Source organism: Gymnoscopelus braueri, assembly GCF_963280865.1.
Source record: "Gymnoscopelus braueri genome assembly, contig: SCAFFOLD_277, whole genome shotgun sequence".
Classification (NCBI taxonomy): Eukaryota; Metazoa; Chordata; class Actinopteri; order Myctophiformes; family Myctophidae; genus Gymnoscopelus; species Gymnoscopelus braueri.
Genome location: NW_027660821.1, coordinates 11,406 through 27,918, shown reverse-complemented (window position 1 = coordinate 27,918; position 16,513 = coordinate 11,406). Strand labels below are relative to the sequence as shown.

The 16,513-nt window shown below is 42.8% G+C and overlaps 1 protein-coding gene across 1 annotated transcript; it reads left to right on the top strand.

Annotated features, from left to right (window-relative positions):
• Positions 1 to 13,237: 13,237 nt before the first annotated feature.
• Positions 13,238 to 14,911, top strand: LOC308081158 (uncharacterized protein; the record flags this gene model as incomplete). Its single annotated transcript, XM_080457553.1, has 3 exons — positions 13,238 to 13,355; positions 13,447 to 13,635; positions 14,599 to 14,911. Coding segments are annotated over exons 1-3 (610 nt in total), but the record flags the coding sequence as incomplete, so codon positions are not given.
• Positions 14,912 to 16,513: the final 1,602 nt, after the last annotated feature.

Sequence of the window (16,513 nt, the reverse complement as noted above, 5' to 3'; positions counted from 1 at the left end):
TACTTAAGTACAGTACTTGAGTAAATGTACTTAGTTACTTTACACCACTGCAGCTGTGTAACACAAGCAGGTTACCGATGGCTCGTTGAGCCTGTGCATTTGACCCTGATTTCACAGCATAGGCAATCAACAGCAACTAATTAATGGCAGTAGTAACCGCTTGTGTTTTTGTCTGTGTCTTGTGTGTATGCGTGTAGGCCAGTGGTTCTCAACCAGTGGTCCGGGGACCACCAGTGGTTCTTGAGGGGGTTCCAGGTGGTCCCCAGCTAAATGATGGAGAGTTGGTAACCAAATGGACCCTTATAGATCTTTAACTCTTGAGAGTGTAAAATGAAACCAAATGGGCTATCCAACTGAATGTTTTCTGTAGCCTAGGTGTCGAGTCATTCCCTGCAGAGGGTAGACCCTCTCCCTCATGATAAACTTAAAGTAATTCCCTGCAGAGGGTAGACCCTCTCCCTCATGATAAACTTAAAGTAATTCCCTGCAGAGGGTAGACCCTCTCCCTCATGATAAACTTAAAGTAATTCCCTGCAGAGGGTAGACCCTCTCCCTCATGCTAAACTTAAAGTAATTCCCTTCAGAGGGTAGACCCTCTCCCTCATGATAAACTTAAATTGACTTCTAAGTTCCACTTCTCCTCAAAAGGACAACTTAAGTTTCCATCCTCAATGACGAGCCTAATATTATTATTGCATTTTGGCTATGTGCAATAACTGCAAGCCAATGTTCAGAGGCATGTCAGTATTTGTCTTATTTTCTTGAATTCCTATTTATTTTGTTGCCAATAATTCAACTGTAAGCCAGTGTTTTTGAGACATATTGTCCATTGTGGAGACCCCTTCCACTGGCATAATGGAGTAATGTGTTTAAACGAAAATCGCCTATTTTAGCAGCTCCAACGTTTTTTTCCCCCCACTAATCCTCATTATGCAGTGTACTGACACTCAAACATGCACTGAATGTCCCTTATGAGCTGCCGTTCATGCAGAACGACGTGAAGCTAGTCCTCGGTGTTGCCAGATTCTGTGAGAGAAACAAGCAACCAGCTCCATGTCGTTCTGCATGAACGGCAGCTCATAAGGGAAATTCAGTGCATGTTTGAGTGTCCGTACACTGCATAATGAGGATTAGTGGGAAAAAAACAGCTTTGGAGCTGCTAAAATAGGCGATTTTCGTTTATACACATTACTCCATTATGCCAGTGGAAGGGGTCTCCACAATGGACAACAGGGGCTTCTCTGGAAAAATTCAACGAAAAATTCAAATTAAACTATTTTCTTTATGTAATATTACTATTACGTTTATGTAATACTATGTATGCAATTATTGTCTCCGCCAGGCCGAAAGGCATGGAGAGAGAGTATGTTTTGCATACACAAAATGACAGAATGACACGGACGGACAGGGGGTACAACATACTCTCGCCATGCCTTCGGCCTGGCGGAGACAACAAACCAAAACAAAAGGCACTGGTCTGGTTCTCCTGGTTTTACTAAGACGGGGTTCAAATCCCTGTGGTGCCCTGCTCATGGTTTGCGTTGCATTTACATTTTCATGGTTTATATGCACTCTATAGTTGATTGGTTACATTGTTACAGTTGGTGCCTACTGAGTTTGTCGTTTCTCACGCGACACATTTTCATCCGGCGGGGGGGGGAGGAAGCACTTCTTTGGGCTCTATCATCAGTGGCCCGGATCACTGTCGGAGAACCGTCAATTTCACGGTCTGTTGGCGGATGATGACAACGGAGGGAGGGGGGGGTGGGAGTGGGGTGACGGGAGGGGTCGTTTCAGACTGGTAGGGTTGATGTGGGGGTTCCCACTGAGGGTTGATGCGACATTCTCTTACATAAAAACGCTAAAAAACGGCTGACATTTGGGGAAAGCTAAAAACGGGCTCCGGTGTTCCGTGCACATGGTGACGGTCAATGGCTGTGTGCAAATGCAGAGCAATTGCTCCAGCCACTGAGGAGAACCGGGCAGAAGAGATTTTGGTCTCACCGCACAGAGCTTCGCACAGAGCTTTGTAGAATTATAGGAGGATTATATTTAAGCTATTCTGTTTGTTTTCATTTGTCTTTTTGCAAAATATGCTTATTGCTTTTTTACATACAAAAAAGACAAACACAAACAAACAATAAAACGGCTCGGACACAACATTCATAAAATACATTGAAAAGTGTAGGAAGATAAAGCAAGAACATGATCAAAGGGAACACCTCCCGGCCATCGACATCCTCCCAACAAGGAAAGGAAAGACACCATGTACAGTAATTCAAGATGTGTGTAAACACCAGTTACCAGTGGCACAAGGACAACTAGCCAGGACGCAAACTGCCTATTCCCATATTGTTGAAGCAAGGGGGCGGGGCTGGCGGGGCTGGGAGAGAGTCAGCGCACTGAAGTCAAAGCACAGACTACTGTGTTGTTGACGGACAACGGATGCACGGCACGTTTATGAGAAACAACAAAAATAAAACCTGGCAAAACAGTTGCGTGCATTAGTGCAAGATGAGGATAAAGGACACATTCAGTCTAAATGTCCAGCTTGCTAATTCTCGCCTACTACTTTTGTATTTGATACTTTAAATTTCTCTAAATATTAGAAACTTCCGGGACAGTACAAATATCAGTGAAGTCATTATTCAGTCCGACTTCACTGTAGCCTATAGTAGCCTTTTCAAAAATGATATTTGTACTTAGGCTGTCCTGAAAGTTTATAATATTTAGAGAAATTTAAAGTTCAAAATTCAAAATTAGTAGGCGAGAATTAGCAAGCTGGACATTTAGACGGAATGTTTCCTTTATCCTCATCTTGCGCTAATGCACGCAACTGTTTTGCCAGGTTTTATTTGTGTTTCTCATAAGCGTGCTGTGCATCCGTTGTCCGTCAACAACACAGTAGTCTGTGCATTGACTTAAGTGCGCTGACTCTCTCCCAGCCCCGCCCCCTTGATTCAACAATATGGGAAGAGGCAGTTCGCAGCCAGGACAAAATGCTGGCCTACAGGAAGGCTAGGGCTGGTATGGGAATCCCCCAAGCACAGTGGTGGACAGCGTAGGTTAAATATAAGCTAAATATGGATCCCAGATCTTATAAAAAAGTCCAATTTGAAATGCAACATACATGTAATGTATTCACAAGGGATACAGTCCATCACAATATTATGCCTAGCTCATTTGCAAGGAGCAACGTCCCTGATCCAGAACAAAAGAATGTTCTTTCTGGCAGCGAATGTTAACAAGTTAAATAACCTATATTTAGCATTTACAATGTGACCATCTGGGAGACCAAGTAGAAGACATAAGGGATTTAAATCGATAGGAACACCAAAGATAGAAGATAGTTCTGCTACAATATCAGACCAATGGTTCCGAAGCTTCACACAGGACCAAAGGCAGTGAATGTAATTACCAGTCTGTCTTGCATTTAAAACAAAATGGGGATGCACTAGCATCCATTTTATTTTTGAGAGCAGGGGTTATATGAACACGGTGTAGTATTCTCTTTGATTTGATTTCACTGTTTTATTGTTTTCTTTTTTTGTTTTTAACACTTTGAGATTTGTTTCAAATATAAAGTGTTACAAATAACATTTATTCAGCTCAGATGACAAACCTCCCAGAGAAGAATCCTTCTGTATATGAGGCCTTCAAGACAATTCTCTGTACAGCTGTCTAGTAACAACCCCTTTGGGCAGATCCCTGTGGACCAGGCTACTGAAGTCACAATGAACAAAGACACACAGACTCCAGGAGTATAGTGTACAGCAGCGCTACTCAACCCGCGGGCCGCATGCGGCCCCAACGCAGCGTCTTGGCGGCCCCTCATGGTCAAAGAATTGTCTTTTTTTTTTTTTAAGCACAGGATAAAAATATACATTTCTGTTCAAATATATGTGTTGCTAATTTTTTTTTCAAAAACAAACGGACAGACATACATACAGGTGCGTCAATTGTTACAGGTATAATGCATAGTTTTCTATGCATTTCGGGTTTTTTGGGGGGTTTGACCCCCAATTTTTTTCGGCCGCACGGCTTTGCCGCGCGCCCAGGATAGGTGTCCGTTAATTCAATCTCTGGGAGTTGGCAACCCTAACCTTGCCATACCTTAGCTTTTGCTGAACTGATGCCACTGGACATACACACAAAATAAACAGGTACACTTTCAATATTATGTCAAAAAGTACATTTTCTTATAACAATAACAATGTGTAGTGTGTGTGTTACAAAATCCAAAATAGGACCGTCATTTTTAGCTGGCGGCCCCTTGGACTTTTGGTATTTTGCTGAGTGGCCCCTGAGCCATCTTAAGTTGAGTAGCCCTGGTGTACAGTATAGTGCTTTCTCAGTCAACAAACAGTATAGTGCTTTCTCACTGTAAACAAACAGTATAGTGCTTTCTCACTGTCAACAAACGGTATAGTGCTTTCTCACTGTCAACAAACGGTATAGTGCTTTCTCACTGTCAACAAACAGTATAGTGCTTTCTCACTGTCAACAAACAGATAGTGCTTACCATCAAGGACTCCATTGATGGACCCCTCTGCGACAATTCCAGCCTCTATGCATATGTCCTTTAAACCAGCATCCCGAAATTGCTTTCCTAGTATGGATAAGGCATTACATAATGGTATGGAATGCCCCCATCCTGAGAACAATGTTTGAGAATCGCTGTTTGTGCTTCCAGGCAATTTCAGTGGCTTTTGCATAGAGTGCTTGATCCATGACGACCACAACTGCTTCTAGATGCAGTTCCTTCCTAATTAGCTCTGATTGGTTCAGGATTTAAAAAACTGTGGTCAACTCTGTGGCTGTCGAGTTGATGGTTGGCAGATACCCAACAATATCTTGTGAGATTGGTTCTTGGTCCCTAGTGCGAATTATAAAGCCAGTCAAGCTGGGGATTGCCTGATTGTCTGAATCAGATTGTCTGAATCAGTTTGCCTTGCAAGTTTCCACACCAGGTTCTTCTTGCAGGCAAACAGAGCAGCTTCCTTCATTCCCTGGACACAGTGTTCCCTGGTTGGGAGAGGCCGTGGGCCCACACGTGCACCTACATGTACTTCCAGTGCTTGGCCCTCAATGGTGACTGATCTCTGCTTACGTTTCTCAATATGTGGAAGCTCTGCTCTTGGCAGATGTGGTCCATAGACATCGGCCTGCACCACAATGCCATTGACTCTATGTGATGTACCCTTTCCAGTGAGAGTTTCCTAGTCTATCAATATTGTCCCATGCAAGATTGGTGAAGACATGAGGCTTGATGGAGGCTGGAAGGAAAACTCTCTGGTTGGATACTGCTGCTAGCTTTTGGAGACATAGAGCAGTATCTCTTCAAGTTGGGAGTAAGACACCCCATGCACAAACCTATTCAGTGTCTGGATTAGCTCAGTGTTACCCGTCAGTGTTTTAACTGCATAAGGAAGTAGAAGGTGCTTTGGTGGCTTATGTTGACCACAGGTCAAAGCATATATTATGTTCTTACTAAATGACTGAAGAGTGACCCTCTGTGTTTGAGTCTTGCTGTCATGATTTCCAGTAAGCAGTCCAACAAGAAGCCGCAGTTGCAGTACCAGTAGATCTGGTATGGAGATATGATCACTATCTAAATATCACTATCAGATGCATGGAATGGCCAGGGAGTCACAGTCATCTCCTGTCTAATGATTGATCTGATATGTGATGTGATGAAGTCTGATCTATGATCTTGTTAACATTGGTTGACTTAGCCCTCCAAACTTTGAGTTCCCTCTGGAGAGTTTGATTGTCCAAGACAACATCCCCGTAAAGGGACATTTCGCCGATTTTGCAACCAGATCTTATTTTAAAGGAGAATTCCGGACAAATTAAGTGTTATCTTTCATGTCTCGTTACTCACCTAGCGACGTAAAAAGTGGCGTTCTTTTTTTCCATATATTCCCCTGTCGTCATTTTTTAAACACCCTCCGTTGTTATAATGGGAGCGCGAGGGTTAGTGAAGTTCGTCTATTATAACCGATGCAATGTTATTTTTTTCTCTACTACGATTCATTGTAGAGTCTCATGATAGTCAAACATGCGCTGAAAATTCCTGCGAGCCTGCCGTTAATGGCGAACGATTTAACACTGGATGCTTGTTTCTTTCCAGAACCTGGCAACTCGTGTTGCCAGATTCTGGAAACAAGCAACCAGTGTTAAATCGTTCGCCATTAACGGCAGGCTCGCAGGAATTTTCAGCGCATGTTTGACTATCATGAGACTCTACAATGAATCGTAGTAGAGAAAAAAATAACATTGCGTCGGTTATAATAGACGAACTTCACTAACCCTCGCGCTCCCATTATAACAACGGAGGGTGTTTAAAAAATGATGACAGGGGAATATATGGAAAAAAAGAACGCCACTTTTTACGTCGCTAGGTGAGTAACGAGACATGAAAGATAACACTTAATTTGTCCGGAATTCTCCTTTAATGAAGTTTAGGACTCAAGAAACAAGATCCTGTTCTTTTTTTGTGTGTATAATCTGTGTTTTTAGATATCTAGTAATCTTCGACTTTGTTGTGACGTAATTGACGTCACGACGGTATGGTCTCATTCCTTTCCGCACTACATGTTGTCTCGACGCGTCTCAGACCAGCTCCAAAGACAGCCCCAAGGGGTGTCCCCAAGATTTGGTCCAACCTTGAACCGTCTTGGACTCCACCCCATAGAGTTGTAAATAATCCCCACCCCTTTAGCTGCGTTCCCCGTTCAGATTTGTATCATGGCGTCAGCACGCACATCTGAGTCAGAGCATTCCATGGAGGAAGATGACTATTTTCAAGTTATTGCTGATTCTGAAACACAGCAGGGCTATTTATTTGAACCGGAGTATAGCGATGAACAGCTCCAGTGCAGGGACGAGGAAGAGGCAGCGGCGGCTGCTGCTCATGCAGCCAGCGGCTGCTATTTTCCAAAAAATCTTGAGGGGAAAAAGTGCAAAATGTGGAATATTTTGTAATCGTTTTAACACATATTTGGTAGGGGCTCCCTGGCACAAATTATAATTTCAGATGGGGGTCCGTGGAAAAATACATGAACATGTTTGAGAACCACTGGTTTAAACAACAATCAAAACATTAGGATACAAGCCCAAATATCAACTACATTTTAGAAAGAAGCCGCTTATAATAAGTAGACATGGCAACACTGTCGAACACTGGTACACATGTTGTGTGTTGTTGTTGAAGATCACACCCACATGCAGCCTCCACTCCCCACAAGGAGGGGCAGTGCACCAAAGCATTATGGTCATTGTAGTATTGCAGCAGTCCAGTCAAACCCTAGTCAAGCACAGATTTCATTATTTTTCTGGCCATAGGGTGCACATTTTTAATTGTTCTACTGTAATCTACTACAAATACTATTAACATTGAGTGATTGCAGTTTCTTCCAGGGGTGAAATGCTCCTTTAATGATACACTTTTTGGTACCATCAACAACCTTCTTGTTTCATCTGGAAATATATCAACTACATTGCCCAGCTCAGATTCAGGATTCCTGCGAATATTCTTCCTTGTATAATCTCGCAAGAGTGTAACTCCAACAGAAATGTTCAAGTTTCGAGACCAAAGAAGTGACTTGTACAATATTCTTATTGGGTATGATATCAGTTCTGATATATTTCAAAAGATCACTATAGGCTTCCCTTTCAATCCTTTTATACAGTTCATCTCCACCTGTTTCCTCATCTTTATTTTTGTACACCTGGTCCTTTTTCTTGATTCTTGTATAATCCTTATAGCATGACACATGATAGTGGGCCTCTGCAGCAACTATGTCTCTGCTTGTTACTGCTAGAAGGTTTGGTCAGCTCTGAGTTGTACAGCTTGTGTAAGGTTGACTCAGGCCAGGTGTGACTAGGTAAATCAGCAATACCCCATCCCCCAGTGATTTTCATGTCTGATAAAATACAATATATTTAGCCCATGCATTAGGTACACTATATTTTATTTATTAAAATATTTAGGTTATGTACAAAGTGAACCTTTGTGTTACATCTTTCATGAAAACCCAATTACAGTACATCTTATGCCATATACAGTCACTATGTTGTCACTGCCTGTAATAGAAAAAAGAAATCTAGATATGCTAATTTTAACAACCTTTCTGAACAGTATATAGTCTTAGCCTTATCCCAACCATTTTTCAGAGAGAGAGGGTCAATAATAAGGGAGAACCATCAGTTTGAAGAAGAAAGCTTCATTCGGATTTTGAAAACTGTGTTTTGGCTTGTGGTTATAAAAGGAGTGATAACACACAGAAAGCTACCACCGATGCAAGGTTATCACATTTTTCCTAGAACTAGGGGTGTATACCTACTAGGCCCGTAACGATACAGTAACTGCATCGATGCATCGTTTTGAATTTTCAACGATCTACTATATCGATATGCAAACAGCTAAATATCGTATCGTTTGACTTTGTATCGTATCGAATCGTTTTGCAATGCAAATAATCGTATCGAATCGTTCTGCAATGCAAATAATCAATTATATCAAACTAAGTACTTTTAAGAAGAAAAAAAGAGAAAGAGGGGTTTATATCCAGTATCCAGGTATTTATTTTTCACACAGAATTTTTGGGTAAATAAATAGTTACTATATCGATTTTAAGTCATTGAATCGAATCGTATCGTTCTAAATTAACCTGTCCTGTATCGTTCATGTATCGTATCGACTAAATCACTGAATCGAAACATATCGTATCGTTCTAAATTAACCTGTATCGTTCATGTATCGTATCGACAACCAAGTATCGTGATACGTATCGAATCGTTGTTAAAATGTATCGTTACACCCCTAATACCTACTCAAAAATCACTATGAGAATTATTCCCCCCAGATGATACTGATGACCCCGTATTTGGGGTCCTGGCTCACGGACTCATTTGGGGGTCCTTGTTTCAAAAACATTTTTAAATAGTGAAAATAGCCGATCTACAAGCTCACAACACGTCGCATCGGAGTGTCTCTAGGTAAAAGTTGAAATATAAATGAGTGTGATCGTTAATGTGTGATTTATTGAGCCTGTAAATGAGTCAAAGAGGTAAAAGACACCGGTACGGTTCACTCCTGGCTCACTAGGACGGGGTTCAAGTCCCTGCGGTGTCCTGCTGATTGCATGTATTTATAGGCGTCACTCGGTGCCGTGCTATGAGCTTGTAGATCTGCTATTTTTGAATAGCCGACGGTAACATATAAAATGACAGATGTTTTCCCGGTTTTAATGTATATGTATAATAAAATATGTGATAAATATTTGCATATTAGGCCTTTATACATATACATAGTAGGCCTTTATTCATAGTAGGCCTTTATACATATACATATACATAATAGGCCTGCACTACAAATACTTTCTTAGTTAGAAATGTAAAGCAGCACTGAGGGACAGTCAGACATTTAGGCTAACAGGATAACACAAGGGGGCACAATGGCGCAGTCGGTAGCGCTGTCGCCTCATAGCTACAAGGTCCTGGGTTCGATTCCTGCCGGGGGTGCTCGGGGCGTGTCTTCTCCTCCGCGTCATCAGTGCCCATACCCTAGGTGGGGTTGGTGAAAGGGCCTTTCTGTGTGGAGTTTGCATGTTCTCCCCGTGTCTCCTAGATGAGCCGTACCGTAGTGCATTCTGTGAGGCCAGCAATTGGCTGAGGTTTCTCCAGTCAATGTGGGAGGGATCAGATTAGCATTAGGGTGTGTCCCTGTTTGGACCATTTGCATGTCATTTACACATGACATGGTCAAAAGGTCCTGGGTTCGATCCCGGGCTTGTGCAAGGCCTACTTTACTTTAAACATTACACCAAGCAGTACATGTTGTAATTACAAACATCTTAATAGTTTGTTGTACTGTAGACCGACATGGTCTACAGTACATGGTCTGTAGACCATGTACTGTACGACATGGTCCGATCTACAATCTACACTGTATGACATAATGCTCATACCCCATTCATTAACACAGAGATGTTATTAGACACAAAGCTATCCATGTCAACACGTCTTAATGTTCTAGGAGTCTCAACAGTTATAACTGACTGCCGTTTAATCTAGCTGAAGAGGCAATTCATTGACCACAGTTTTGCACAACCTTAACATCCCAGATCGATAGAAATATTAATCCACTGTGCTGACTAATACACCATGACATAGGAGTACAAAAACGTTGCATTGTGAATAAGAACGTAATCACATTGTGGTTGCACTGTAATGCAACCATGTGCTATAAAGATGTAATCACAGGGCTATCTGCTTGATGTACTATAATTAAAAGTGCATTCAGGTATTATGAATCTATGAATTGAGTGCTAACATCTTATGTAAACATACAACAGGACAAAGGTGAAACAGTAAGCACAGCGCTGCAGGGACTCGAACCCTGTTCCCAGCAGAAACCAGGAGTACCTACTACCCGTTCTTTTTTGCCATGTTCACACCATGCCCTTACTTGCATGAAAATGTATGAAAAGATATGAATAACCTGGCTTTACCAACACCGCTTTCCTTTAGTGTTTACTGATTGACCTGTAATCACACAATACAATAGCACAGTGATTCTCAGATTTGATAGCTAGCCACTATAAATCCTATATACATCATCTATTTGAAAATAGCCGATCTACAAGCTCACAACCCCTCACAGGTGGTTAAATGTCTGAAAATACCCATGAACATGAATATCAATAGAAAATAGAAAAAAATCATGTGTAAACCAAAAACATGAATAAAGGAAACACTGATGGTAGTGAAAAAGTTAAATCTGAAAGACTCGTTTTGTTTAATGACTATAGAGATACTGGCCCTCATTTATCAACGCGGCGCAGACCAAATAATGGGCGTACGGCGAGATCACCGCAACTTTCGGCATTTATCAATATATCCTGACGATGGCTTCATCCTACCGTGCGCTGAGATCTCACGTCTGGTCGATAGCAGTTGTTGACGTTGGCTGCGCCCGTTTATTCCATTCTAGACCTGCGGAGAAGCATTGTCTGACTGTCTGACAGGCATCTGGACACATAATCCACTCCAAAATGTATATCTACACTAATAAATAATCCCTGTGAAAATATAACATTTTATAAAGTAATTTAAACAAACTGCTTTAACAGTCATTCGGTTAAGCTTGCAGATCTGGCTGCACTGGCTATTTGAAAATAGCAGATCTACAAGCTCACAACAGGTCCCATCCCGATGCGTTGTGAGCTTGTAGATCTGCTATTTTCAAAATATACGAGCGCTTCTGCGAGAGCATTTTCGGGAGCCCTGACCATCTTTTCATGGACAGTGAGGTCTACAAACTTACAGTAGCTTGTCCTATGTTATGGAGTTATGTCATAGAGAGTTATGTAGGCTACACAACCAGGGGCCTGTTCCTCAAAAGGTGAATTAAAAAAGCCTGGCCTTAAGCCAAATCCAGGCTTGACAAAGTCGGGTCCGAAAAGCCTCGTTTATTCCGTTCCTCAGACGCCAAGCCAGGCTGAAAAGGAGCAACTTTGTCGAGCTAGGCTATGTCAAGACAGGCTGTGTCCAGCCAGGATAATGAAGCCAGGCTGAATGGGCGGGGATTCGCCGGCGACGTATTTCTATAAAAGACCATGAACTCGTGCACAGATTCCTTGAACTTGACCAATCACGGAGTCCAAAACCAGAGCAGAGTTCTTCTCTGTGGCTGAATAGCAGCACTGCAGCAGCTCATGAAATCATACAAGGAAGTAAAATGTATTTAAGCAAGAAAGGAAACGCGACCGCAATAAATACATCCAGGGAGAAAGCATGGCAAAGTATTGCAAGCACACACTGTGTGTGTGTGTGTGTGTGTGTGTGTGTGTGTGTGTGTGTGTGTGTGTGTGTGTGTGTGTGTGTGTGTGTGTGTGTGTGTGTGTGTGTGTGTGTGTGTGTGTGTGTGTGACGGGCAACGGGACGGGGGGGGTGTACTGCGACGGGGGCCAAAGGGGGACGGGGTTGACCGCGACAGGGGGCCGTGACGGGATGAGCGGGACGGGACGAGACACGCAATAAATAACCCCACATTTGCAAGACCACTTTGGTAGAGGTTTGGGTTGTGTAGTTACCTTGCCATCATGATGTAACTCCAAAGGTGGACAAGAAATAAAAAATAATTTCTCCATTGACTAGAAATTGATAATTTAAAATATGCTCCTCATTGACTTACAAAGAGGCTCCTTTAAACCATTAACTAATCATTTATATATATATATATATATATATATATATATATATATATATATATATATGTCACAGTACGTTTGGAGAACCAGTACGATTGAAGACAGAGCGCTTGTTTTTAGGCGCGGGGCTCCGGCGCGAGGCGGTGCTTTTCGAGAGGCGGGGCTTTGATTGCGACGACAACAACAACATAGGAACCAGGAAGCTACACCAGGCGAACGCTGAGGAGCGCTGAAAATAAAATGGATAATATGAGAGAAATATTCTATGACGGGTTGGATAATGAAGCGGTTGGCCAAACTAAGCAGAGTAACGCTGTCTTTTTAACTCGCGAGACGGAGAAAGACATTATCGCTACGCTCGAGAGACCGCAGAAAACATGCCCGAAGGACTATAGGTTGGGGAAAAAATACCATTTAATTGACTTTGGCGGCACAAAGAAGATAGCCAGGCACGGTGCGGACACTGTACTTGTGGCCAAAGAGGACTTATTTGACAGAATACACGAAGCCCACATCAGAACTGGACACAGTGGTCGTGACATTCTGTACAAAGAGCTGCGTCGGTCATTCTACAATGTCACCGTGAGGAGTGTTGGTGTTTATTTGCGCTTGTGTGAGGCATGTCAACTAAAACAAAAAAAAGTTAAAAAGGGTGTTGTGGTCAAGCCTATCATTTCCAACTACATGAACTCGCGCTGTCAGGTGGATTTAATAGACATGCAGAGCAATGCTGACCGGGAGTATCGTTTCATCATGGTCTATCAGGATCATCTGACCAAGTTTGTCTGTCTCCGACCTCTGAAAACAAAGCGAGCAGAAGAGGTGGCCGACCATTTACTTCACATCTTTAGTGACAAAGGAGCGCCACTAATTCTTCAAAGTGATAACGGTCGTGAGTTTGCTAACAAACTGGTTGAAAGGGTTGTCAGTATGTGGCCAGAATGTAAACTTGTACATGGCAAGCCCCGTCACTCTCAAAGCCAGGGCTCTGTAGAGCGTGCAAACCGTGATCTCGAGGACATTCTAGCAATGTGGCAACGGGACAACCACACGTCTAAGTGGGCTGACGGGCTGTGGTTTGTCCAGTACGCCAAGAACAGACGCTTTCACTCTGGAATAGGAAGGAGTCCATATGAGGTTTGTTGATGTTTCATCTTCTGCTATTCTTTTTCAGAATGTTGCCATTGTAGTTCTATGTTTTATCTAATAAAGTTTTCAATCAATCAAGGCCATGTATGGGAGGCCCATTACAGTGGGACTAGAGGGGCTACCAAAGGAGGTCACTTCTAACATCACCACAGAGGAGGAACTTATCTCCGTTTTTGCTGATGGGGAAGAAGAAAATAAAGACCCCTGCTTGTGTGTGTCCTGTCAGCAAACGACCTCTGGTGGACATAAGTGCGCCATCTGTGGCCAGGTCAGTGTAACATGTCTTAATGTCCATGAGGTGCATTATATTCATGATTGTGCAGAACATTTTACATTTCAAAGACGCCTGATTATGGAACCCACATGAGTTCTAGGACAGAACAGTCTCCCATTGTGTTTTGATTGGCTCCCTGGCAGGCATAGCTTTACTGAGGTTAGGTTTAGGGTTAGGTTTAGGCATAGTTTTACTGAGGTTAGGGTTGAAAGAGAGTCTTTTTGGGATCTTGCTATTTTTTATTTTAATGCCCTTATAATTTCACATTCTGTTTAACTAAATCCATAGTCTCATTATAAGAATGTACAGGACTAGGACTCAATAAAGAATTAAGAATTTAAAGTATAGTTTTGGACCAGACCGCGACGGAGGGGCGCAGTCTCAAGCGAACTTGAGCCACGAGAGGCACCACCGAGCGCGCTAAGGCGCGCGAGTTGCCGTGCCGAACGTTGCGAAGTTCGCTTTGAGCCTACTCAGCCCCGTCCGAATTATGTACCGATAGGCACAGAATAGTAAATGATGTTTGTGGGGACTGCGTTTGCCCCAACTGCCACTCCAAGTGACTACTGGTCAATCCTAGTGCGTCTGCTGGGACTTACACAACTCTTCATTTATGCTACAAAGGGTTAGGGTAATGAGGACTTTAAAACATTTAATTTTAAGGGTTAGATATAAGGTTAGGTTTAGGCATAGTTTTACTGAGGTTAGGTTTAGGCATAGTTTTACTGAGGTTAGGGTTAAGGTTAGGTTTAGGCATAGTTTTACTGAGGTTAGGGTTAAGGTTAGGGTTAGGCATATTTGCAAAAACGAGAACTGTCAATCAAAGCGACTTCTGGCCAATCACAGTGGTGTTTCCTGACAATTGTGTGGGTTTCATAATCACGCTTAAAAGACATGTATAACAGCATAATTACATAACATGTGTGTTTTATTTTTCACTGTCATTTTATTCTGTAGGTATGTCATGCGATTCAGCCCTGCAGTACTGCCAGGGGTGATGAGGAGGAAGGCTATGGGGCAGCTGTTGTGTGCTGTCACTGCCACACAGCTGAAAAACAGAAGGAGCACCGCACAGCAGCCAAGAGGAGGCAGGAGAAGCAAGCCGAGAGGATGTTGGAGATGTCTGCCAAGCGCTTTAAAGCGGCTGAGCTTGGGCAGTCTGTCAGGGTCTCAGTTCCTGATGTGGACCGGGCAAAAAATGACCCACGCAACGTGTTGGCTGTTGTGCTCAACATGTCTGATGATGGGTTCTACAGATTGGGCACAAAAAGTGGGGTCCTTAAACAACTATATGCACGCAACCAATTTGACCCGTGTTTAGAGTCCTTTATAAGCATTGCAGATGTGCCCACAGATAAAGAAGTGTCTTTGCGTCAGGCAGCCACTGCCCAGTCAGAGGGTAATGGACAAGGTTTCCAGAAGTGTAACTGCAGGCAAACCAATTGTTGCACCACTAACAGATGCAACTGCAAAGCAAAGGGGCTGCTGTGCAATAGCAAATGCCATGAAGCAACCTCCTGCTCCAATAAGTAGCTTATGACATAGCGTAGCATCACTGAACATGTAGGCCTACCTGTATTAATGAATATTTATTTTGGACTGTTTGCACTTGTTTTGCACAATGAATTTGCTTTATTTATTTAGTTGATGAGTTATTTAATTTAAAGGATGAATTATTATATTTATGCAATTGTTTACAGCATGGATGACTTTTATTTATTTAGTTGATGAATTATTTGATTTAATGGATGAATTTGGTGGTATTCCAATAAATGAGCAGCATGGATCTGGTGTTGCTGTACTTTACTTACTTTAATGGATTAATTCTTTGAATGCTCATTAATGAGCTATTGCAGAAATAAACATTTCCAATTCCATGAAACTGTTATCTTATTATATGTTATAAATGTTGTGATTGATGAATTAATTCATGTGGGGGAAATAATTAATAACATTAAAACGAAATGAAGACCGGGGAATTTAATTTAATTCATGTGTGGGGAAAACATTTGACTGCGTCACCGGCTCGCCAGCTCTAGAGCAATATAATGGAGACAGTATGACACTAGCGTCGACTCCCCATCGTCGTATAATATAACTCCCATGGTAAGCATATGCAGTCCGGAAGTCCGCTACTCTCTCCATTATAGTGCTGTAGCCATAGAGGTATAATATAAGGCTGTAGCCAGCTCCCAGTTTACATTAGCTGCTAGCTTTGAATAATAGCTAGCGATTTTCATTCATGCGAGTGTGTGTGGGGAACATTATTGCTACGGGACTACTTCTCGGCCGGCGGGGACTCGATCTATCCCCGAGAAGACCTTCTTCTTTCCTCAGCGTTTCCTAGTTAAGTCACGATAGGAACAGAATAGTAAATATTGTTTACGGGGAGACTGCTTGTTGTCGCACTAGCTTCCGGAGGGAGGGTGCGTGCGTGTGCACATGTGCGTGCGTGCATGCACGTTTGAGCATGCGTGTGTGCGCGTGCGTGTGCATGCGTGCGCGCAAGTGTGTGCGCGCATCACTGTTTGTGTGTGTGCGTGTGTGTGTGTGTGTCAGGGAGAAAGTAAAACAAAATCCAGAACACAATAAAAGTATCTTAATAGTCCTGCTTTCAATAAACCAAATTGAAAGCATGAGCGCGTGCGCATGTGCGCGCGTGCACGTTTGAGCATGCGTGTGTGCGCAGGCGCGTGCGTGCGCGTTTGTGTGCACGCATGCGCACAAACGCGCGCACGCACACACACACACACACACACACACACACACACACACACACACACACACACACACACACACACACACACACACACACACACACACACAGCCTCCCTCTAGTCTAGCTTGCATTGCCCTCTAGCGTTGGTTTTAC